This window comes from Pongo abelii, chromosome 21 (genome assembly GCF_028885655.2).
Source record: "Pongo abelii isolate AG06213 chromosome 21, NHGRI_mPonAbe1-v2.0_pri, whole genome shotgun sequence".
Lineage (NCBI taxonomy): Eukaryota > Metazoa > Chordata > Mammalia > Primates > Hominidae > Pongo > Pongo abelii.
In genome coordinates, this window is record NC_072006.2 from 3,293,001 (window position 1) to 3,317,997 (window position 24,997).

The 24,997-nt window shown below is 41.0% G+C and overlaps 1 protein-coding gene across 3 annotated transcripts in view; it reads left to right on the plus strand.

Moving 5' to 3' along the window:
* PLCB1 (phospholipase C beta 1) overlaps positions 1-24,997 on the plus strand; it is a 750,426-nt gene that overhangs the window by 618,872 nt on the left and 106,557 nt on the right. For all 3 annotated transcript variants that reach the window (XM_024238987.3, XM_024238989.3, XM_054541566.2), the window contains 4 exons: positions 2,395-2,527; positions 6,338-6,391; positions 11,008-11,227; positions 20,420-20,600. In XM_024238987.3, coding sequence (XP_024094755.1) covers positions 2,395-2,527; positions 6,338-6,391; positions 11,008-11,227; positions 20,420-20,600 — 588 coding nt within the window. The remainder of the gene's footprint in view (positions 1-2,394; positions 2,528-6,337; positions 6,392-11,007; positions 11,228-20,419; positions 20,601-24,997) is intronic.

The following is a 24,997-nucleotide window of genomic DNA, read 5'->3' on the forward strand; positions in this document are numbered from 1 at the left end:
ATGGGCACCCTCTTCAGCTGGGAGGCCAGGAAACCGTTACCCCTGCTGTATTTAAGCCAAAGAACCACCCACTGTGGGTGTATAGGTCCCATGTAGTCAAATCTAGTTTTTCAAGGGAAGCAAGAAATCCATTGTTTCAGTATAAGACCACCTTAATTAAAAGATTTGACAACATTGGTTGAGCCAAAGAAAATGCATCCATGTACTCCATTGGGACCATGAGTTTCCAGTTTGCAATGTCTTGCTGAACAAAACATACACAATCCTTTCCCTTTGCATATAATTCTAGGGATAATTTTTCTGACGGATGTAACTAAACAGTGTGACCATACTGGTACTTACCCATCAGAAGTAGTCATTTTTCAAAAGAAAGATTCTGCCATAGTGAGCTATACAGGCTGCCCCGGTTACTTGTTTAGGCTCCTGTCTCCCCTAACTGATGTCCAGCCACTGCTACTAAGGGCTCCTCCAGCATTGAGCAGGGTGTAGTAAACAAGCAGGGATGATTTGTTGAATTAAAATAAGTTCTGCCATCACTTAATGCAGTTTTGGAAGATGCTTTAAAGATGATTTGGGAAACAGATTAAAAGCCACTGGTGACAATCAGTGTCACTATTTTCACTCTTATCTTACTTTTTATAAGAAGGTTATTATAGGTCAATTTTTCATCTGTAATGACATGCCAAAATGTCACAATGTTGGGCTCCAAATGAATTCTGGAAAAATATATTTCCTAATGTATTTTTTAAATGTGCTACAAAGTAGAACATTGGGATAACCTCATTGTCAGTAAAACCTGCCAGGGACTTGGAAGGCAGTTCTGATAAAGAGTTACAGAGAATTTAGCGCATTGAAAAGCAACATTAAAAGAGTATGTAGGCAATTATTTTATAAGGATCAGCATTTATTCAACAAACATTTTTAAGCTGTTTACTCTGTATAAGGTATGTTGAATTAGCTGCTGGAGAGTGTCGAATGAAGATTTCACGTTTCAATGCATTTATTATTATTATTCATTGGTAGTATTCCACAAGCGTAAATGTTTTATTTGTTTTATGTCAACATAAATAACAAACAGATGCTCTCTAAAAGAAAATGATATTATTTAAGAATAGGGCGTACTAAATTATGTGCTTAGTCAGGGAGGGAAGGAAGACAAAGGTTTTTAAAGGATAAATGAGGAGAATTACATAATTGTTTCGAGATGATTATCCTTGGCTACAAGGATCAGTAACAAGAGTGACATCAGTCTGAGGTTGGACAGGGAGTTGCTAGGCAGGTGTCCTCACAGAAGTATTTTTTGTGTAAAGTTGCTATGGCCTTTGTACAAGATGATGGTTTTTGCAGAGTCTTTTGTGAGAGTTTTTCTTATCAGGCATTTATGAGTGAGAACCTTCTCTTTATGACATTCCCCGGCTCTTTTTGTCAGAGTTTTCTGGGTTTTTGTTGTTGTTGTTGTTGTTTTAATATAAGGGACTCCATTTAGATTCTGACAACTTTCACATTATTTAACATCCACATATTTACTCTGTGCCAGAAACAATTCTAAGTACTTTATAAGTATTAACTTATTTAATCATCTAAACAATCTAATAAGATAATATTATGATCCCCAGTAAACACCTGTCTTCATCTATAAGGATAAAGATATTGAAGCACAGAGAGTTAAGTGAACTGCCCAAAATCACACTGCTGGTAAATTGCAGGGCCGGAATCTGAACCCAGGCAAGCTGTGCTCCAAAATGTGTGTTCTTATCCCTCACATCAATTAGCTAATTCTGTAAAACAACCCCAAACTTGGCAGCTTATAACATCAACTAGTTATTATTTTTCATGCATTATCTGGTCAGCTGGGCAGGTCTGCAGATCCAGACCAGACTCATAGACTCAGCTCATCTCAGCTGGGTTCACTCAAGTGTATGTGCTCAGCTGGGGACTGGCTGGTCCAGGACATCCTTGACCAGGATGACTCAGCTCTCCTCCAGAAGAGCTGGATGAGAGACCAGGATGACTCAGACCTCTCATCCTCCATTGCTATAATAGGGCCCTGAGAAACAGTGGAAAAATTTGCAAGGGTCTTTTGTATCAAGTTTGCTATTCTCTGATTAACGAAAGCAAATCACATGGTCTGGTCCAGAGTCAGTGTGGAAGGGCACCACCAACGGGCATAGACATAGGTTGGTGTAAAAATTGGAGACTTTAATACAATTAACCTCCCGTAGTCATGGCTCAACACTATGCTGTTTTAACCCTGCTTTCCAGGGAGAATCAAATTTGATATTTCCAACTCCAACAGAATTGTGAAGATGCTGCAAAATGTAGCCTTGTTGGTTTAGGAAGGCAAGAAAAGAATAAAAAGAAATGTGGAAAATGAAAGGGTATTTATAATTTTAGGCTGATCCTGGAGAAACACCATCAGAGGCTCCAAGTGAAGCAAGAACGACTCCAGCAGAAAACGGGGTGAATCACACCACAACCCTGACACCCAAACCACCCTCCCAGGCTCTCCACAGCCAGCCAGCTCCAGGTAAGCCATCTGAAAAGAGCTGGACAACATGAGCAAGATCCTTCCATTCATTAGTGCCACTGAAGGAGGCGCTGTGATGTGGGTAGCTAAAGCATCAAGTGAGGAAAGATGTGTGGACTTAGGAGGTGCTCCGTCAATGTGCAATTGATGAATGAAAGCCAGAAGAGATTCATATGTGCTCATCTGGCTCTACAGATAACTTATGGAAACCACGACAAAAAAATCACCCAGATTTCCTGTGTCCTTTTTCAGTGATGAATTATGACCCATCTGCTAGCACGGTTTGAGAAGAGTTCTCCAAGCAGCTTATAAACAACCATGCCTTAGAAGTGCATTCTTAGTCCTGCTTCATTAATTCTCTGACAAGGGCTCCTTTCCCTCTTTCTCCAACTTTCTTTTCAACATCTCTGAGTGTCTGCCATGTGCTGGACACATTGCTAAGCCTTTCATATGGATCATTTCAATTCCCCCCCATACCAGGCCCAGAGAGTAGACTCTACTATTGTCCCCATTGCGCAGATGAATAAGCTGCCATTTTCAGGGGATAAAATACTTATTGAAGGCCACAGAGCCAGGGAAGAGTGAACTCAGGCCTGATGCAGTTCCTGATGATACTAACACTCTAGCTTTTAGCTCCTATATTCCAAACAAAGCCACACTCATGTCTCATTTCTCAAAATAAATAAATAAATAAATAAAATAAGAATCCTTTGATTTCTATGCAGCTAACTTTGACATTTAATCTTACGCAGCTTTGTGTAACTATTCCTTGTGTGTATGTCCTGTTTACCCCAGTAGATGGGAGGCTTCCTAGGTAGACTTCAGTTTGATGCCTCCTCTGTACATCACACAGTGCTGGGGAATAGCATGTACCTGATAATTTCTTGTTGAATTGGTTAATAAAGTAAACAAAAGGGAACAGAATTTCCTTCCATGAAGGTGTGGAAAGGAGCTCCTTTCTTTGTCATACTAGGTCAGGGTGCCAATAGATCCAGATCTTTTATTTAGGGTGGAAGGGTATTTCTCATGGGAGAGAATGAGAATTTAAAAAAAAATTATATTTAATTTGCATCAGACATGCTTCAACTGCTTTTTACAAGGTTGCTGGCTAGGCATGGTGGCTCATGCCCATAATCCCAGTACTTTGGAAGGTTGAGGCAGGCGGATCACTTGAGGTCAGCAGTTCAGGACCAACCTGGCCAACATGGTGAAACCCCTATCTCTACTAAAAATACGTAAGTTAGCCTGGCATGGTGGTGCATGCCTGTAGTTCCAGCAACTCAGGAGTCTGAGGCAGGAGAATCACTTGAACCTGGGAGGCGGAGGTTGCAGTAAGCTGAGATCGCACCGCTGCACTCTAGCCTGAGTGACAGAGCGAGGCTCCATCTCAAAAAAAAAAAAAAAAAAGCTGCCAAAGTCAATAATAGTAAGAAGATGACTTTATAAACAAGAAGTAAATTTTCAAATAAAGAGTTTTATATACCCAATACAAACATCTTGAGTGCTTCTGAAATATAAATCCATCATTTAAATGTGTGAGTAAATAGTCATATGCTCCTGAAAGTAAAAGAGAATTTAGCATTTTCACATTTAATTTTTTTAACTTGATATTTTGGAATAATTTAACTTACAGAAAACATTTTTTAAATGGCACAGAATACATTGCAAAAATAGCCTCTTCTTCCCCTAAAGTTAATATCTCACAGGATCATGGGACAATCATCAAAACCAGGAAATTAACATTGGCACGATACTCTGACCTGAACTGCACACTTTATTTGGACTAACCTGCTTTCCACTAATGTCCTTTTACTGTTTGAGATTCCAACGCAGGATCCCAAATTGTATTTTATTGTCATGATTCTTTAGTCTCCTTTAATCTATGGCATCCCACAGTCTTTCCCGTCTTTCATAACCTTGGTACTTTGGAAGAACTCTGGTCAGTTATTTTGTAGAACATCCCTCAGTCTGGGTTGGTCCGATGTTTCCCCATGATTAGATTGAGGGCATGCATTTTGACAAGAGCACCACGCAAGTGATACTCGCCCTTCTCAGTGCATCACATCACGGATACGTGATGTTGCTGGGTCTCATCACTGATTATATGGGATCACTTGGTTAAGGTGGTTTCTCCACTGAAAGTTATTATTTTCCCCTCTTAGGTAGATTGGGAGAGCTACTTTGAGACTATGCAAATATCCTGTTCTTCCTTAAACTTTTACTTAGTGATTTTAACATTCACCAATGGGTCTTTCCTGTAAGAGTTATTACTGCCTAGTGGTCAACATTTGACTTTTATTTTTGTTGTACTTTATTTTATTTTGAGACAGAGTTTGGCTCCTGTTGCCCAGGCTGGAGTGCAATGGTGTGATCTCGGCTCACTGCAACCTCTGCCTCCTGGGTTCAAGCGATTCTCCTGCCTCAGCCTCCTGAGTAGCTGGGATTACAGGCGTGCACCACCACACCCAGCTAATTTTGTATTTTTAGTAGAGATGGGGTTTCACCATGTTGGTCAGGCTGGTCTCGATCTCCTGACCTCGGGTGATCCACCTGCCTTGGCCTCCCAACATTTGACTTTTAAAAGGCCACTTGTCATTCCTTATTTAGCCAGAAGATGGCAATAGCATTGCCTAAGCTGAATTTGTTTTGCTTCCAAGTGGATGTCTTTTCTCTTTTTTCTCCTTAGAAATGGGGCATATACAAACATCATTACCAGGTGTATTCTCTAATATCAGGGTGTTAAGTTCAATACATAGCCATGGGATCTATCTTGACTAAATATTCTCCCTTATAAGTGGGAGCTAAACATTGAGTACACATGTTCACAAAGAAGGGAGAAAGAGACACCGGGGCCTACTTGAGGGTGGAGAGTGGAGGAAGATGAGGATCGAAAAACTACCTATCAGGTACTATGCTTTTTACCTGGGTGACAAAATAATCTGTATATCAAACTCCCTTGACACAAAATTTACTTATAGAACAAACCTGCACGTGTACCCCTGAAACTAAAAGTTAAAATATTTTTAAAAATTACTATTATAATACATTAAAAAGGATTTATCTTATTGATTTTGCTTTCTTAGGTCTTCTTCTATATATTTACTATGTTTTTGTTCACCTGACATGTCTTGAACTGAAAGTGGTGGGTCAAAATTTCCTAATCTAGTAGGGCTTATGAGTATAGTATTCTCTGAGTTCTTTCATGTTTAAAGTATTTTTCTAGATCCTTAATAAATAAAGAATAACTGGTTTGAATAAAAAAAAAAAAAGAAATAGGGCATATAATATCACTTTTTTTTTTTTTTTTTTTTTTTTTTTGGAGACAGACTTTCACTTACTCTGCCACATAGGCTGGAGTGCAGTGGCACGATCTCAGTCCACTGCAAACTCCACCTCCTGGCTTCAAGTGATTCCCCTGCTTCAGCCAACCAGGTAGCTGGGATTACAAGTACCCGCCACCATGCTCCGCTAATTTTTGTATTTTTAGTAGAGACAGGGTTTCACCATATTGCCAGGCTGGTCTTGAACTCCTGACCTCAAGTGATCCGCCCGCCTCGGCCTCCCAAAGTGCCAGGATTACAGGAATGAGCCACTGCACCTGGCCTAATGTTACGTTTAATTAGGTTTGTCTCAAAGCTGCAAATGAAGACTTTTTAAGAATAATTTTTATACAGAATTTTCTCACACAATTTGTCATTTCTCTGAAAAGAGATTTAGATTCAAGGCCCAAATATGTTTGTTTGTTTGTTTACAGGAAGAATAAAATTTAAAAAGTTGAAGAGGCTATTTATTTTACCTTTTATATTACAGGTTCTGTAAAGGCGCCTGCCAAAACAGAAGATCTTATTCAGAGTGTCTTAACAGGTAAATGCCACCCTTTCCCCCCACGGAATTATGCGGCTGAGTATTACACAGTGGAAGTATTTAGAGGAGAGGAAATTTCCATTCATATCTGAAAAACAACATCATTAATATTTCTTCTTCTAAAAAATCTAGAGACATACACTTTTAGTTTAGTCTACATGATATGATATAATCACAGAGAAGTAACCATACTTTGTAGCTAGAACCCTACTGGCATAAAAATAATGTAGTTTCACAAGATAGCTATTTCAGCATCAAAGAATAGTTTCACGCTGGAAATGTAACCCAGTGAACAAGAATGCCTGTCTTCCCAAATTTCCAATAATAAACTATATTTTAGATATGCAGAATATGATCCATTTGTGAGCATAAAATGCACAGTGTTTAAGAACTGTGATACAGTTTGGAATTATTTTATATTTGGTTAGTCACATAAACTAGTGGAACTAAAATTGGTACAAGCTTTGTGCAGTACAATTAGCAGTATGTAGTGGAATCTTAAAAATATTTATAACACTCGGCTCGATATACAACAGAAATGTACACACACGTTCACCAAAAGCAGCACCACTGGTAAGGGCCAAATCTAGAAACAAGCCAATGTCCATCAGCCGTAAGGTAGGTAAATAAATTGTGATAAATTCCTAGCATAGAACAGGAGGCAACTGCAGGAATAAATAAACTCAAGTCACACACAACATGGATAAAACTCAAGCATAATGTTGAGGAAAAAAGCCAGACATAAAAGAACATGTTCTGTAGGATTCCATATACACCAGCTTCAAAGACAAAACTAATTTGTGCTGTGGAAACCTGGATTTGGATTATACTTGGTGGGAGACAGGAACCAAAAAGGAAGGCTTCTGGGATACTGGCAAAATTCTAACTTAGACCTAAGTGATGGATATTGAAGCACACTGACTTTGGGAAAATTTACAAGGCTATACTTTTATGATTTATGCACTTTGATGTGTATATTTGCATTTCATCAAGAAATGTATAAAATGTGCATAGAAAAATTACTTGGGGAAAGTATTAAAAGCAAACAAAACATGGTTTGGTTTGGTTTGGTTTTTGAGATGAAGTCTCTGTCACCCAGGCTGGAGCGCAGTGGTGCAATCTCAGCTGACCGCAACCTCCACCTCCCGGGTTCAAGCAATTCTCCTGCCTCAGCCTCCCAAATAGCTGGGATTACAAGCATGCGCCACCACACCCGGTTAATTTTGTATTTTTAGTAGAGACGGTGATTCGCCACGTTGGCCAGGCTGGTCTCGAACTCCTGACCTCAGGTGATCCACCCGCCTCGGCCTCCCAAAGTTTTGGGATTACAGGCGTGAGCCACTGTGCCCCTCCCAACAAAACATGTTTTTAAAGGATTTAGCTCTAGGCTGGGTGTGCTGGCTCACGCTTGTAATCCCAGTACTTGGGGAGGCCAAGGGGGCGGATCACCTGAGGTCGGGAGTTCGAGACCAACCTGACCGACATGGAGAAACCCCATCTCTACTAAAAATCACAAAATTAGCCTCTGTGGTGGCACGCACCTATAATCCCAGCTACTCAGGAAGCTGAAGCAGGAAATTCGCTTGGACCCAGGAGGCGGAGGTTGCGGTGAGCCAAGACTGCACTATTGCACTCCAGCCTGGGCAACAAGCGCAAAACTCTGTCTCAAAAAAAAAAAAAAAAAAAAAAGATTTAGTTTCATGGGAAACAATACCATATTAATGCATGCAACAAGAGACAGAAGTGTTCCTAGAATGTTATTTAAAATAATGTAAATGAATGGACAAAAGGCAATGGTCTGTACCAATACATCAGCTGTGATTATATCTTGGTGGCTTATTTATAAATGATATTTGTGTCTTTATATAAGTGAGCATTACCTTTATACTTAAGAGCATATTCTAAGGAACAGCCTCTCATCTACAGACTTTTTAAAAATAATAGTTTATGTGGATTTATTTCTAATCATAGGTTAGAACATCTAGAGCCTTATTTCCAAACTGCCTATAGCTGATATGCTGTAAACCACTTTTAAAGAAATAGAATTGCATCTGCCACCAAGAATGCAGCAATTCCTTGGGATTATAAATTCTTAATGTAATAACTTATTATGCAACCATAATGAGTCAATTTGGGCCTGAAGGAAACCATTAAATAAATATACCTGGTTTTCTCCATGGCCTCATTCTCAAAAGAAATCGAATGTCAGGAGAATAGACACAGTATAAGAAAAGGAAACATATTTCTATTGCTTAAAGACCTTAACATTTAATAACATACTTATTATTCTAGTTTCAATGTTTATTCACTAGACATCTTATTTTCTATTCAGGTCTCTTGTTATTCACAGAATATATTATTTCTGAATCTCTTGATAGTTTTAAATATTTATGGTAACATTTTTTGTTCCCAGAAGCAGGACATTCAATTCAAAGCATGGAAACATGTGAACTATGACTTGATCTAGGTCCATATAAATGATCATTCACTGAAGTTACCATCAGTTGTAAAGCATTCTATGTTCATGTATTGCTAAAAAAGAAAAGCACTGACCAACCGTCATACCCCACTAACCATAAGATGCATCTTGATTTCAGAAATGTTAACATATTTTTTAAACGCACATTCTAGAATTGATTGAATATATCAGTAAAATACAGATTAGTTTTGTTTTGTTTTGAGACGGAGTCTCACTCTGTCGCCCAGGCTGGAGTGCAGTGGTGTGATCGCGGCTCATTGCAAACTCCATCTCCTGGGTTCAAGTGATTCTCCTGCCTCAGCCTCCCGAGTAGCTGGGATTACAGGCGCCTGCCACCACGCCTGGCTAACTTTTGCATTTTTATTTATTTATTTATTTGTTTATTTATTTATTTAATTATTTAGAGACAGAGTCTCACTCTGCCACCCAGGCTGGAGTACAGTGGCGCAATCTTGGCTCACTGCAACCTCTGCTTCCCAGGTTCAAGCAATTCTCCTGCCTCAGCCCCTTGAGCAGCTGGGATTATAGGCGTGTGCCACCATGCCCAGCTGATTTTTGCGTTTTTAGTAGAGACGGGAGTTTTGCCATGTTGGCCAGGCTGGTCTCGAACTCCTGACCTCAGATGATCCACCCACCTTGGCCTCCCAAAGTGCTGGGATTACAGGCATGAGCCACTGCACCTGGCCTAATTTTTGTATTTTTAGTAGAGACGGGATTTCACCATGTTGGCCAGGCTAGTCTCGAATTCCTGACCTCGGGTGATCCTGCCTCAGCCTCCCAAAGTGCTGGGATTACAGGCATGAGCCACTGTGCTTGACCAAGAATGTTTTAAGGTCAGACTCTATCACATTAAAAGTTTTCTCAGCATGGGATAAAAAAATCAGCCAGGCATGGTGACTCATGCCTGGAAATCCCAGCACTTTGGGAAGCCGAGGAGGGCAGATCACTTGAGGCTGGGAGTTTGAGACCAGGCTGGCCAACATGGCGAAACCCTGTCTCCATAAAAAATAGAAAATAATTATCTGGGCGTGTTGGTGCATGCTTGTAATCCCAGCTACTTGGGAGGCTGAGACATGAGAATCACTTGAACCTGCTAGGTGGAGGTTGCAGTGAGCTGAGATCACGCCACTGCACTCCAGCCTGCACAACAGAGCAAGACTCTGTCTCAAAAAAGAAAATAATAATAATAATCATAATAATATAGTAATGTGGGCTGCTGGTAAGCCTCTGGTGACTTTGTGCAAATTATATTAAGAGATCTTCCCTCAATACACTTTACTGCTATATGCTTTTATGATAAATGTACCAACTTACGATGTTCATACTGTAAATGATACCTTTAAGAAATGGTGCTGTAGAACCTGCAGTTATTTTCTAAGCCTCCACAGGCACAGTGCCAGAAACTGAGTTAAATACTTTCCATGAGTTCTTTTATTTCATCATCTTAACAACCCTATAAAGTTATAGAAGTATTATAATCCTTATAGCAATGCTGTTGGTGCTCTGCCCAGATTCCTTGTACAGCTGGTGCACCCGTCTCCTGGCTGGTGGTGAGGGTTGGCTGTTAACAGCTCATAACTTCTCCTTCTCTGAAAAATTGCCCTCAACCAAAAGGAAGCCCCCTCTCCAGATGGTTATGCCTCCCTGCACTGAATGTTCCAAATATGCAAGAAGCTCGCCTTCTTGCCTCAAGATGAGACCAGCTCAGTGGTACAACTCACACTCCAGCGCTTCCCCATGGGATCAGGTGGAGACCAGACTCCATCCTTCTGAGACCACACCCTTGCTCAGCTCTTTCCCCAGCCCCGTCTGCTTCCCTGGCTCCCCTACTCTGAGAGTACCTCAGTAAAGCACGTGCACCTGAATCCCCATCTTGCATTCTGCTTCTAGGGAACCCAAACTAAAAATATATGTATTCAAATGAAGCAATTGGGTCTCTGAGAAGTTTAGTAACACAGTCTCAAAGTTAGCAAGTGATAGAGCCAGACTGGAACCCAGATAGAGCTGACATCAAGCTTTGCTCTTAAACTCCAGCTGGACAAGATCCACCATTTCTTCCTAAGAAGGTGGCCGCTCTTCTTTCCATCTGGATGTTCAGCCCTCCCATTCCCTTAGCTTTCATATTCATTTGTTGCAGAAGTGGAAGCACAGACCATCGAAGAACTAAAGCAACAGAAATCGTTTGTGAAACTTCAAAAGAAACACTACAAAGAAATGAAAGACCTGGTTAAGAGACACCACAAGAAAACCACTGACCTTATCAAAGAACACACTACCAAGTATAATGAAATTCAGAATGACTACTTGAGAAGGAGAGCAGCCTTGGAAAAGTCTGCCAAAAAGGACAGTAAGAAAAAGTAAGTTCAATGAATATTTTTAGTTTGTTTCATAGCATGAAGAGTTGTTAACATGGATTTTTAATGTTTTATATCATATTTTTGGACCTGTACCATGGCAGGAAAACCACCTAACCTCCTCCGTTCTCCACAGCTTTTGAGGTACCTTAGCCCAGATTTGCTTGTGAATTGAATTTTTTTATTTAACCAAATTCTGAGAATAAATATGCAGGAAGTCCTCCTGTGAGTCTAGCCTGCGATCCCAATTCCAATTAACTAACTTCCTATGTTACAGCTGCCAATCTCATGGGTATGAGACTTTGCCTGGAGTACCTAGAACCTAGTTGGAGAGGCAGCTGGTTTTTTTTTTTTTTTGAGACAGAGTCTTGCCCTGTCACCCAGACTGGAGTGCAGTGACATCATCTCGGCTCACTGCAACTTCTGCCTCCAGAGTTTAAGTGATTCTTGTGCCTCAGCCTCCTAAGAAGCTGGGATTACGCCACTATACCTGGCTAATTTTTGTATTTTCAGTAGAGATGGGGTTTCACCAGGTTGCCCAGCTGGTCTTGAACTCCTAGCCTCGAGCGATCTGCCTGCCTCAGCCTCCCAAAGTGCTGGGATTACAGGCATGAGCCACCACGCTCGGCCACAACTGGTCTTATAGAAAAGAGAAGCTTACTATCCTTTGCTACCCTGTCTGAAATCCATAATGCCCTACACAGGTGACTCTAGTTTGGGCCTGGGTTCCCACAGCCCCATATACCCAAACCCTGATGATGAGAAGCATCTCTCACACATTCACTTAATTAATATTTTTTGAGTGCCTACTGTGCCCTGGGCACACAGCAATAAACATGACCTACCCAATCATCTCAAATAGTAACATGGTAATGTGGGAAACCTAAACAATAAACAACAAACACACAGCATCATCTCAGGCTGTGATGAGGACTATCAAGGAAAGAAATAAACAGGACCATGGGATAGAGAATGACTAGAGATAGGAGATCCCTTCTGACATGTTGATGTGCAATAAGGTGGCACAGAAAGAATAAAGCCTGGTCAGCTATGGAAAGAACTAGGGAGACTTACTCCAGGCTGAGGAAACAGCAAGTGCAAAGGCCCTCAGGCAGGAAAAAAATGTGCTTGTTCCAGGAACAGTAAAGCTGGCAAAGTGGGTGAAACATTGTAAACCATGAGAGGAGTGAAACAGGATGAGATCACAGAAACAGGAGGGAATCCCACTGCTAGATTCTTTAGAGCTGGAGCAAGCAACAGTTCAAAATGTATTGAATGTGCAATAAGATTCTACTGAAGAAAGAAATTGATATGGTGAAATTTGAGAGTCTCAGAGCAATGACTCTAGCTGCTGTGTGGAAGAGGGACCCTCAAGCTGTGCATCTCAAATGGACATGAGTCACCGGGGATCTTGTTAGGTGCAGGTTCTGACTCCATGTCTGAATTGGGGCCTGAGCAGCACGAGGTGATGCTGATTCTGCAGTTCCATGGACAACACTCTGAATGGTGAAGATCAAGGACTCAGAGTGAAAGCAGGAGACCAGTTAGGAAACTTTTTCATGAGTCCAGCTGAGTAATGATGGTGGTTTGGTCTAGGATGACGCTGATAGACATGGAGAGAAGGGGATGAATTCTTGATTTGTTTTAAAAAGAGCGTAGAATATGGGGTCAGAGGCCTGGAAGAGAGAAGCCTGCTTGTATGTCTCTGCAATTCCCAGGTGTCCTTTAGAGAATGAAACTCATGCTGTTACCCACACCAAATGTGTTCATGACACTCCATTATCTAGACTAGATCAGTGCATCTCAAATTTCAGTGTGCATATGAATCACTTGCAGCATTTGCTAAACACAGACCCTAGGGCCCTGACCCTAGAGTTTCTGCCTCAGGGGCTTCTTCGGTAGGGACTGAGCTTCTGAGCTTCTAACGAGCTCCTAAGGTTTGCTGATGCTGCTGGTCCACAGACTTTCCAATGATGGGCCCTGGTCTATAATCATTCAGGAGCATCCTAGAAATTGAAGGGTGGCTGAAAGGCCTTCTTTGGTCTAATCCCTGCCTCCCTTCCCAGCTGCCATCTCCCAGCACTTCACATGAAAACCTGTACTTTCTGCCGAGTTCCCACCATGATGAGATAGGGTAGTTAGGATTCTCTGGGCTCAGGGCCCTTCTTCAATTGCAAGACTCTTGTGTGAACAATGCAGACGCTGCCTCTAAACTCCAACAAAGACCTGCTTCCAAATGTGAGGATGCCGTGTGGATTTCAGAGTGTCATCTGCTCTCAGAACCCCACATGTGGACTGCGCATCATAGCTTATCATGGGACTTTGTGGACACAGGGTCTGGTGGACCACAGGGGGCTTCCTCTCTTGAACCCTGTTGAGGGCTGTTCCCAGTTCTGGAATAGCATTTCACTGAGTGTCAACAAAGTACTGGGCATATGTGTCATATCAGTTTCCTAGGATTGCTGTAAAAAGTACAGCAAACTGGATGGCTTAAAACAATAAAAATGTGTTTTCTCACAGTTTTGGAGGCTAAGAATTCAAAATCAAGGTGTTGGCTGGGCGCAATGGCTCACGCCTGTAATCCCAGCACTTTGGGAGGCTAAGGTGGGAGGATCACTTGAGGCCAGGAGTTTGAGACCAGGCTGGGCAACATGGTGAAACCCCATCTCTACTAAAGATACAAAAATTAGCCAGGCATGGTGGCGCACACCTGTAATCCCAGCTACTTGGGAGGCTGAGGTAGGAGGATTGCTTGAACCAGGAGATGGAGGTTGCAGTGAGCTGAGATGGTGCCACTGCACTCCAGCCTGGGCAACAGAGAAGGACTCTGTCTCAAGACAAAACAAAACAAAACAAAAAAACAAAATCAAGGTGTTAGTGGACTATGCACGCTCTGAAAAGTCTAGGGGAAGAAACTATTTTTTTTGTTTCTTCTAACTTCTGGTGATTGCTGGCAATCTTTGGCATTCCTTGGCTGACAGACATATCACTCCAGTCTCTACCTCCATTATCACATGAATTCTCCCTGCGTGGGTGTGTCTTGGTCCAAATTTCCCTCTTCTAATGACAGACACCAGGCATTAGATTCAGGTCCACCCTAATCCACTATGACCTCATTCTATTACATTTGCAACAACCTCTTTCCAAATTAGATCACAGGCTGAGGTTCTGGGCAGAACCTGAAGTTTACGGGGATGTTATTTAACCCAGTACATGTGCTAATCACTTCTATGTACTATTCCATATATTTCCCACAGCAGCACTGTGAAGTAGGTACAGGCATCACCCACATTGGATAAGAGAGGACCTAAAACTCATTGAGGCCAAGTAACCTGGCCAGGGGCACATGCAACACACAAGGCTATAGTGACAGTGAGGTCATGGCATGGTGCCCCATGAGATACTACTTGTGTCCGATAACATAGGAGATCTGGAATCTGCATCTCTGTAGACCTGTGACTGCTTCTGGTCCCTATACTTACAATCTTCTATCTCTACACAACAAAACAAACAGATGCGTGAAATAACTATGCCCAAATAAATTCCCTCATTAACTATCCCAAATGTTATGAGATTTCTCTTCTAAATTTAGATTCCTGAAATTTCTTTGAATATCTTTTGCAGGTATATAGTATGAACTTCTTGACAATAAATAATGTTTTGCAACATGAAGTTGTCTAATCAACAGCATTAATTTTTACATAAAAATATTTTCTTCAAAGTTGAATAATTAGGGAAATGGAAATAAATGCAGTGAATTTAAATTTTGTTGTTGTCTTTTGAGGTCACAGACAGCTCTTGTCTTCCTCAGGGCTTATTTAGCTGTCAAGAATATTTTTAATTTCAGATATTTAGTGAGCACTAACAGAGCATTGTGTAAGACATTTTCTTAAGTATCTTTAAACATCAACTCATAACATTTTTAAAATAAAAATTTTAAAGTAACATTTTATTTTTAAAATAAAATGTTATTTGTGGTTTTTAAAAAAAATGTATTGTTTAGAAGATTTACAACTTTCAAAAGCAAAAGTATCCCTTAGTTCTATTTCAATATATATATAGCATTTTAATGAATTGTAGCATCAAGAGAAGTGAAAAAAAGCCTTTTAAGTTTAAATTATTGCTCCACTTAATTTTCTATACTATAGTATATAAATTACTCTTATCAGATAGCCTATTTTTCGTGTGTTGGCTAACCAATGGACAATGTATCGCCAAAGATAATCCAACCAACTATCTCCACAGCTCTAGGAAATCTTATGTAGAATTGGTTGTACATTTACTCAAAACTTTTTTGGAATCATTGCCATCAGCTTTCTCAGTAAAGATTATCTCAAAAGCTTGACTGATAATAATTGCCACTGAGAAATAAAATTTCATTCTTTAACTGAAAACTTTATAAGTTACCCTGAAACTGTGTAAGTATGTAAGTGACCTGTCAATGAGCAAAGTATAAGACAAACTATTACATCCTTCCTTTACTGGATACTCTTCTTTTGATGCCAAGTCATAGAGATAAGATGCATTTTTTAGATTTATATTGTGACATATGATTTAACACATGCTTAAATTGAAAGCACTATCAAAACCTAATACTTGGGCTTTAAAAAGTAATAAAATCATCATTTCTTTTTTTTTTTTTTGAGACGGAGTCTCGCTCTGTCACCCAGGCTAGAGTGCAGTGGCGCGATCTCGGCTCACTGCAAGCTCCGCCTCCTGGGTTCACGCCATTCTCCAGCCTCAGCATCCTGAGTAGCTGGGACTACAGGCGCCCGCCACCACGCCCAGCTAATTTTTTGTATTTTTAGTAGAGACGGGGTTTCACTGTGTTAGCCAGGATGGTCTCGATCTCCTGACCTCGTGATCCGCCCGCCTCGCCCTCCCAAAGTGCTGGGATTACAGGTTTGAGCCACCGCGCCTGGCCAAAATCATCATTTCTTAAGCCTGGAACATCCTTAAAGGCCATCTAGGTGATATCTGTCACTTTTTCAAGGAGGAAGCTGAAAGCTAAAGGTATTACCATTTACCTGTAGTTACACAGCCAGTTCAAGCAAAGCTTGGCCTAAAACTTCTCCTGAATTTCTACTTTAGTCATATGTACTATGAACCCTGAAAATCTGAGACAGTTAATTTAACAAGTTTATTTAGTAAGTTCATTTTTCCAAGGTTCAGGACGTGCGCCTGTGACAGCCTCAGGAGGTCCAGACAACATGTGCCCAAGGTGGTCAGAGCAGTTTGATTTTATACATTCTAAGGAGACATGAGACGTCACTCAACCTATGCAAGATGAACACTGGTTCTATCTGGAAAGGCGGGACAACTCGAAGGAAGATGGGAAGCTGGGAGGGGGTTTCCAGGTCATAGGTAGATAAGAGACAAATGGTTGCATTCTTCTGAGTTTCTGATTAGCCTCTTGGAAGGAGACAATCAGATATGCATTTATCTCAGTGAGCAGAGGCATGACTTTGAATAGAATGGGAGGCAGGTTGGCCCTAAGCCATTCCCAGCTTGACTTTTCCCTTTAGCTTAGTGATTTGGGGCCCCAAGATTTATTTTCCTTTCACTGTACATATTTGTTTATTCATTTTTGTATTTACTTATAAGTCATATCCTGCAAACTTCCAGTAGAATATTGAAGGTAACATCATAGAAGATTTGTATGTAAAAATCCCATGAAAATAGAGAAACAACACACATGCATAGACTAAGCTTTGGACAAATTATCTAGACCTGCTGCCCAATACAGGAGCCACTAGCTACCTACCAGTGGCTCTTGAGTCCTTGAAATATTGCTCGTGAGTTGTGTTATAACTATAAAATATACACCAGATGTCTAAGACTTCACTTTTTTAAAGAAGAATGTAAAATAGCTACAACATATCTGTTGATTTTATTTTAATTACATGTTGAAATGATATTTTGGATGTATTAAGTTAAATAAAATATTAAAATTAATTTCACTCATTTATTTTTACTTTTTAAAGTGACTATTAATAGTTTGAAATTACATATGTGAAGGGAATCACATATGTGGTTCTCATTCTGTTTCTACCGGACAGCACCAGTCATTTAATGTCATCTCTGTCCTTGAACACTGAATTCAGCTCTTAGCTTCTGAGAAAAGGAATATGGGTTTGATAATTCTCCTTATCTGATTAAGGGAAACTTGCTGACTCTTCCAAGAGAGACAAGCATTTTCCTAGTATTAAATTGCCAGAGATTTAATTTCATGGATCTTATACAAGCAGCAGAAAGGATAATGCCTTCAACTTTGTTTTTATAGAAGATGCAGAGACGTTGTTCACTTGTTTTTTTCTTGTATAGTCCTTCAAAACAAAACAAAACCAAAAAATCCCTTAGTACATAGTATCTAAAGATACGTCATGAGGAGCTTTTCTTCAAGTGGCAAAGCCAGTGGGTCTGATTATGTCTACCTGTCTTCCATCTCTCTTTATATGCAATAAAATCCTGAAAACACCTCAGATAAATGAATGGATGGGCATTACGTACATTGAATTTGTTTCCTTCCTTCCTTCCTTCCTTCCTTTCGACAGGGTCTTGCTCTTTTGCTCAGGCTGGAGTGCAGTGGCATGATCACAGCTCACTGCAGTCTCGACCTCCTGGGCTCAATCAATCCTCCTGCCACAGACTCCCAGGTAGCTGGAACTAGTCGCATGCCACTAGGCCCAGCTAATTTTTTTTTTTTTTTTTTTAGAGATGGCGTCTCACTACCCAGGCTGACTTTGAACTTCTGGGTTCAAGTGATCTGCGCACCTCCTCGGCCCCCAAAAGTGCTGGGATTACAGTCCTGAGCCACCAGCATGCCAGGCCTGTTCCTAATACTCTGTCTTTCCCTGTTTCCTACAGATGATAATATAGAGTACAAAATTGGAATGAATCACACCAATTTCTTTAATATTCATCATCTCAAGTGAGCTTTCTACATAATGTGAAGAACAGGTTACTCAAAAATAGTTTTGGTCCAGACATGGCATGCAGTCATGCTGTGTTGCTCTTAAGAGCACAGTTGTTGCCTTTCTGCCCCTGTAATTTTTGACCTTGGGCAAGTTGCACTACTGCACCTCCATGCTGTGTCCTTGGCCAATTATCTCACAGAGCCATGGTTTCCTCAAATGTAAGCTGGAGATGGGTATACCGACTTACTCGGATACGAGTGTGCCTGGCATATGGGGGGATGGTGGGCAATGATAGCTACCTCTGCTGGAGTGGTTGGAACTGATTGAAGAAATGCCTTTATGCCCTGGCTACAATGACTTCCTGCTATATAAGATCATTCAGGCCGGGCGTGGTGGCTCACACCTGTAATCCCAGCACTTTGGGAGGCCGAGGTGGGTGGATCACCTGAGGTTGGGAGTTTGAGACCAGCCTGACCAACATGGAGAAACCCTGTCTCTACTAAAAATAAAAAAAATTAGCCAGGCATGGTGGTGCATGCCTGTAATCCCAGCTACGGAGGCTGAGGTAGGAGAATTGCTTGAACCTGGAAGGCAGAAGTTGTGGTGAGCTAAGATCGTGCCATTGCACTCTAGCCTGGGCTACAAGAGCGAAACTCCGTCTCAAAAAGAAAAAAAAAGAAAAAGAAATAAAAGAAAAGAAAAAGATAATTCAATGTTAACTATGTCACGCCAAAAGGAAATGTTCCCTCAACACTGCAGTGAGGAGCCTTATAGAATGTCCATCCTCATTTGGCATTGCACATAAAAATGCAAAAAGAAACTTGAGAAAATTCTGCATCCCTTATTTGACAAAATCTGATTCTAACACCAGCTTCAACCAACTCCCTTCCCCATGTGATGCCACTGGTGCTGGCCCAATTCAAAGAAAAAGCAACCAGAATTACTGACAGCTGATTCTAAGAAACTTTACCTGGCCTATTGGACCACAAGTGAAAAATATGGAGGCAGAGTCTGATGTGTTGAATGTCTTAGGTAGTCTTTCAGGAAGGGATTCCATATAAATGAAAAGAGCATACCTACTCTTTGTACCCTGTTCCCAATACTCTGTCTTTCTTTCCATTGTTTCCTACAGGTGATAATATGGAGTACAAAATTGGAAGGAATCACACCATAAATCAATGATAATTGCTTTAATTTATTTTGACATTCATCCTAACCTTCTAAATATCTGTATAATTCTCTAAGAACAATGCAGAGAAAGTCATACTGCTAAGAGGAAGCATTCGAAATATTTTAGAATGAACTAATGCATCTCTTTCCCCTTGTAAGCTTTGTGTGTAAAGTGCCATTTGGGTAAAGATATCAGTGAAGTTGGTGAAGCCTCCAAAGAGCCTTATTTTCACTGTGTGTCTTTGTTGTTAAAAATCTTGTTAAGAGGCTGGGCACGGTGGCTCATGTCTGTAATTCCAGCACTCTGGGAGGCTGAGATGGGCAGATCACTTGAGGTCAAGAGTTTGAGACCATGCTAGCCAACATGGTGAAACTTCATCTCTACTAAAAATACAAAAATTAGCCAGGCATGGTGGCACATGCCTATGGTTCCAATTACTCAGAAGGCTGAGGCAGGAGAATCACTCAAATGTGGGAGGTGGAGGTTGCAGTGAGCCGAGATCATGCCTCTACACTCCAGCTTGGGCAACAGAGCAAGACTCTGTCTCAACAACAACAATAAAATTGTTAAGAAACAGAACTCAGATGTCAGCCAGGAGGGTTATCTGCACACGGCATCTACACATGCTCTCCATTTATAATCATCACCCCGATGCTAAACAGGGCACATCTTTAGCTTCCTCTAACAAAGTCTACTCAATGCAGTGTCCTCTGAAGTTTTCATATGGGAAAGGTAACTGGGAATGCCATTACACTTGTCACATTTTAAAATAACAAAAAAGATTAAAACCTGAAAATTTTTTATTAGACACTGTTTTTCCCAAAGGGAGATTATTATTCTCACCTCTGCCATGCCTAGGGCCCCCAGCCTCTTTGCTTTTCTTTCTGCCCCTGCCTCTTTCTAGAGCACCATGAATTCCATTCAGTCTCTGGGATTGGAGACACTCTGTTGCTAAGCTTGTCCTTGGGGTCTCACCGTCTACCCCAAATGGCTTATGAAAATATGTATTTCCAAACAGAGACCTTTCTCTAGGAGGAATTCTGGTGAACAACCTTCCCTCCACCTTGTTATGGCCTGTTTTGTGAGTCAAGCTCTGTGTCTTTGCAGATCGGAACCCAGCAGCCCTGATCATGGTTCATCAACGATTGAGCAAGACCTCGCTGCCCTGGATGCTGAAATGACCCAAAAGTTAATAGACTTGAAGGACAAACAACAGCAGCAGCTGCTTAATCTTCGGCAAGAACAGTATTATAGTGAAAAATACCAGAAGCGAGAACATATTAAACTGGTAAGCCTGAGAAACATGATTTATGTTTGTGCAACTGGAACTCTCTTATAGAAAACTTTGGATACTTTTGTATAACTAAAAGGAGACAAGGGCGGGTGTGACTGGCACCAACTTGAGAGATTGTTTAGGTGACACAGTGTCCATCACACTACTATTTTTATAAGCCCCACTATCTTAGCATCTTTACCAAGCTTCTCTGTCTTCTGCCAGTAAGGCTATATTTTATCATTTTTATTTTCACTAACTTATGTTGAGTTTATAATTGCTTTTGGGAATCTTTGAAATCTCATAAGCAAATAGAAAACATTTATCTTTGTTTAAGAAATTAAGAACATGTTGCCAATTAATTTTCCCTTTTTTTTTTTTTTTTGGTAGCACTGGGCTTTGTAAGAATTTTTTAAAAATTATTCAGCCCACTCTCCTATATTTAGAAAAGTCAGTACCTAAATGGCCAACATGGAATGTTAGCTACCCAATTCATAAGGCTCCCTGTGAAAGGAAATGCCATCCTCACCATTAATAATCAGTTTTATCTTCCAAAATGTTTTCTCATGAATTGAGACATTCTCTACATTTTTGTTGATTCCTTGATACATAGTAGGGACACAATAAATATTTGTGACAGATAGATTAAATAAATTTAGCAATAAAATATCCTTGAAAACAAGCTTATGCCAAAACCAAACAAATAAGTAAGCTTGATAGAAATTAAGGTAGTGTATCCAGAAGAAAGGGTTTAAAGAGATATTTGTATAAACTGTCCATTTCTTTGCTGAGGATCTGTGCACATAAGAGAATTCTGAGCTGCTTCAGCTTGTAAGGTTGGAAGCCTATAGATGATTTAGCCATCACTGTATAATAGGTGATTCAGTGTAATTCTGTTGTTCTAGTACAACAGTCCCCAGTGACTGTATGCAATGAGTAGATCAAAATCGCATGAATTGCTTATTGAAAATCAAATTCTAACTAGGCCAGTTATTCTCAACTTGAGCATGAATCAGCATCACCTGGAGAGCTTGTTAGAAGAGGTTTTTTAGGGCCTACCTTAAATTTTCAACAGATCTCTCGTAGGGCTGGTGTTTTCATATTTCTGATCCCAGGACCAGACTTCAAGAACTACTGCCCAATACCTAAATGTGAGGCTCAGGATTTGCTTTTTAACAAGCCCCACATGATTTCGAGGGGTTGCTTTATTTGTGAACTACTGAAATAAGATCAAAGCAGTGAAAGAATGGCTGGGCAGGGGTTGGATCGGGCATAGGGAGGGATTGCCTTGACAGATCTGAGAAAGTCAAAGTAAATTTTAACAGGCAATAATGGCTTTGAGACCCAGCTACAACAACTGCCATCTGACTTTCTCCAGCAACTCATCCCCAGTACTCCAGAACATAATAAAAATTAAAATAGTGGCCGCATATTAAACATTCACCATGGGGCTATATTCTGTGCTGAGTCATTTACAGGAAACAGCCTATTTAATTCTCACAATAACCATTAGAGTTTGGTACTATTGTCATCCCCATTTTGCAGATAAAAAATTTATATAGCAAAATTTAGTGACTTTTCCAAGAATCCACAACTAGAAGGTGGTACAGTTGGGATTTGAACCTTGGTCCTTGGGTTCTAGGGCCCCTGGTTTATAACCATTGTGTAGATGCCTCTGCTAATTCAGATTTCAAGCCAATGTCATCATAATGAAGGGAGTTGCTCTGGTGTCCTGCTCACACAGAGAACACACAGCAAACTTCTTCATTATGATACCTGGAATGCCATGCCTGTCTCTCTTTAAACAGCTTTATTTCCCAGTCATACAATTCACTCATTTTAAAGTGTGCAGTTCAATGGTTTTTGTATATTCATAGATATGTACAACCACCACCAGAATCAATTTTAGAGCATTTTCATCACCTTAAAAAGAAATCCTAATAAATTAGGCATTCAGCCATTCATTCATTCCTTGAAACAAATGCTTATTAGACACCTGCTTGTTAAATATTTTTAAACAGTAGTAAATAAAAATAACAATCCTAGGCTTTATGGAGCTTATATTGTAGAAGGATGAGTCAGACCATAAACAAAATAAGTTGGTAAAATATGTAGTATGTTAGGTAGTAATAAGGGCTTAGGAGAAAAACAATAACAGAAATGGGGGAATAAGGAGGGGTGGTTTGGGGAATGATGATGAGGATGCTTGGCAATTTTAAATAGAGTAGGCATGGAAAGGTTTATGCAGAAGGCAACATCTGAGTTAAGAGGTGAAGAACTGACAACAGCCAACACAGGGAGGAGGATTCCTCCAGGCAGAAGGATTGGCATGCAAAGACTCTGGGCTGGAAATGGGCCTGAGTGTTGGGGGAACAGCAGGGTGGCTCTGTCTGAAGAGGATTATAGGGCATCAGGTCAGAGAGATGGGACTTTTGAGGTGGGAGACAGATCTTTTGGGGTCTTTAGGCCTCTATGTTTTCACTAGGAGTGAAGTGGGAGCTGTTGGAAGCTTTTGAGCAGAGGGTTGATGTGATCTGAAGAAACTTCCACAAGGACCATTCTAGGGCTGTGCTTCCCAGTACATTACGGGAAGTGGTCTCCTAGGAAGGAGCCGTCCCAAAGTTCAGGCCAACAGCAGCCCAAGGGGTTAAGGAGTCCTGGGGTCTCCAGGAGATGACTCAAGTTTACTAACAGGGTGAATGTTGCTTAGAAGTCTGGACATCCCAGCTGGGTGTGGTGGCTCACACCTGTGATCCCAGCACTTTGGGATGCCGAGGCAGGTGGATCACCTGAGTTCAGGAGTTCAAGACCAGCCTGGGAAACATAGTGAAACCATGTCTCTACTAAAAATAGAAAAATTAGCCAGGCATGGTGGTGGGTGCCTGTAATCCCAGCTACTCTGGAGGCTGAGGTATGAGAATCGCTTGAACCCAGGAGGTGGCGGTTGCAGTGAGCCGAGATCATGCCATTACACTTCAGCCTGGGTGACAGAGCAAGACTCCATCTCAAAAAAAAAAAAAAAAAAAAAAGAAGTCTGGACACCCCAATATTAGTCCATTTTCATGCTTCTAATAAAGACATACCTAAGACTGCGCAATTTGAAGGAGGTTTAACTGGACTTAAACTTCACCGTGACTGGGGAAGCCTCACAGTCATGGCAGAAGACAAGTCATGTCTTACATGGATGGCAGCAGGCAAAGAAAGAGTGCTTGTGCAGGGACATTTCTCTTTTTAAAACCATCAGATCACCTGAGACTCACTATCATGAGAACAGCATGGGAAAGACTTGCCCCCATGATTCAGTTACCTCCCACCAGGTCCCGCCCACAACATGTGGGAATTCAAGATGAGATTTGGGTGGGACACAGCCAAACCATATCACCGACTATAATCAGCTGGAGTTTCCCCAGGGCCCCAACCCTTGGGCAAGACCATTCCCCAAGGAAAGACACATGGCAATTCAGAAGAGAGGTGGCAGAGTGAGAGGGAATCCTAATACTCATGGGAGATTCCTGAAAGAGGAATTCAGAGTACAGATGAAAACAGAAGCCAAAACATCCCAAGAAGGCCTCTTGGGGAGATTTGAGCTGCAGAAATAGGGTGCTGAAGTCACAAGAAAGTCATGCAAAACCTAAACATCCCAGGAACAATGCCTGAGCATGAGGCACCATATGGAATCCCACTGATGAGGGTGTGGAAAGCAGCTCAGGAGCTTTTCTCCTGGAGGAGAAGGTTGGTTGGGAATTGGGGAAAACCAGCTGAGCTTGTAGGTGGGAAAATTGCACTTGAGGAGCTAGGGAGGTGGTAGAAATCCTACTAGAGGTGGCAACTCTACCATATGCCCTTCCACTTCCTTCTCCCTAAGAAAGAATGTGAGTACACATTGTAAAAGTTTTGGAAACTGTTCAGAGGGACAAAAATACATGCCCAAGTCAGCCTGGCCCTTTCAGGCCAAATGTAAGCCGCTCACCCAAAGTGCTCACCCTTGCACCGCTGTGATTGTGGATTTGGGTTTCAGATAAAGCCCCAGTGCCTGTTACACACACCTATCCCAGCCTTGTTAGGAAGACTAAAGCCTGAATATCTTGGAATTAGAACCACACAATGTTTATTTTATGGCCATTTGGGAGCATTTACAATTTTTACTACCTGCCTTTAGCTGCGACGTGTGTGCCAAAGCTTCCTACTGGCTCCATTTGTAATAATCAGAGATTGTTCTGACAGGAAATCTTTTGACTGAAAGGCACCCAGAAGTGTTAGTTCTATCTTTGCTGGTGGTTCTAAATAATGAACAGGCCTCCCAGGCTAAATTAGACAAGCCGAAGTGTAATTAAAAAAGAAGTAAGCCCCAGGTTAAAAGAAGTATTTGGGTGATGAGGAAAATTAAGCCGACAGTATTTCATCTCCCAAAA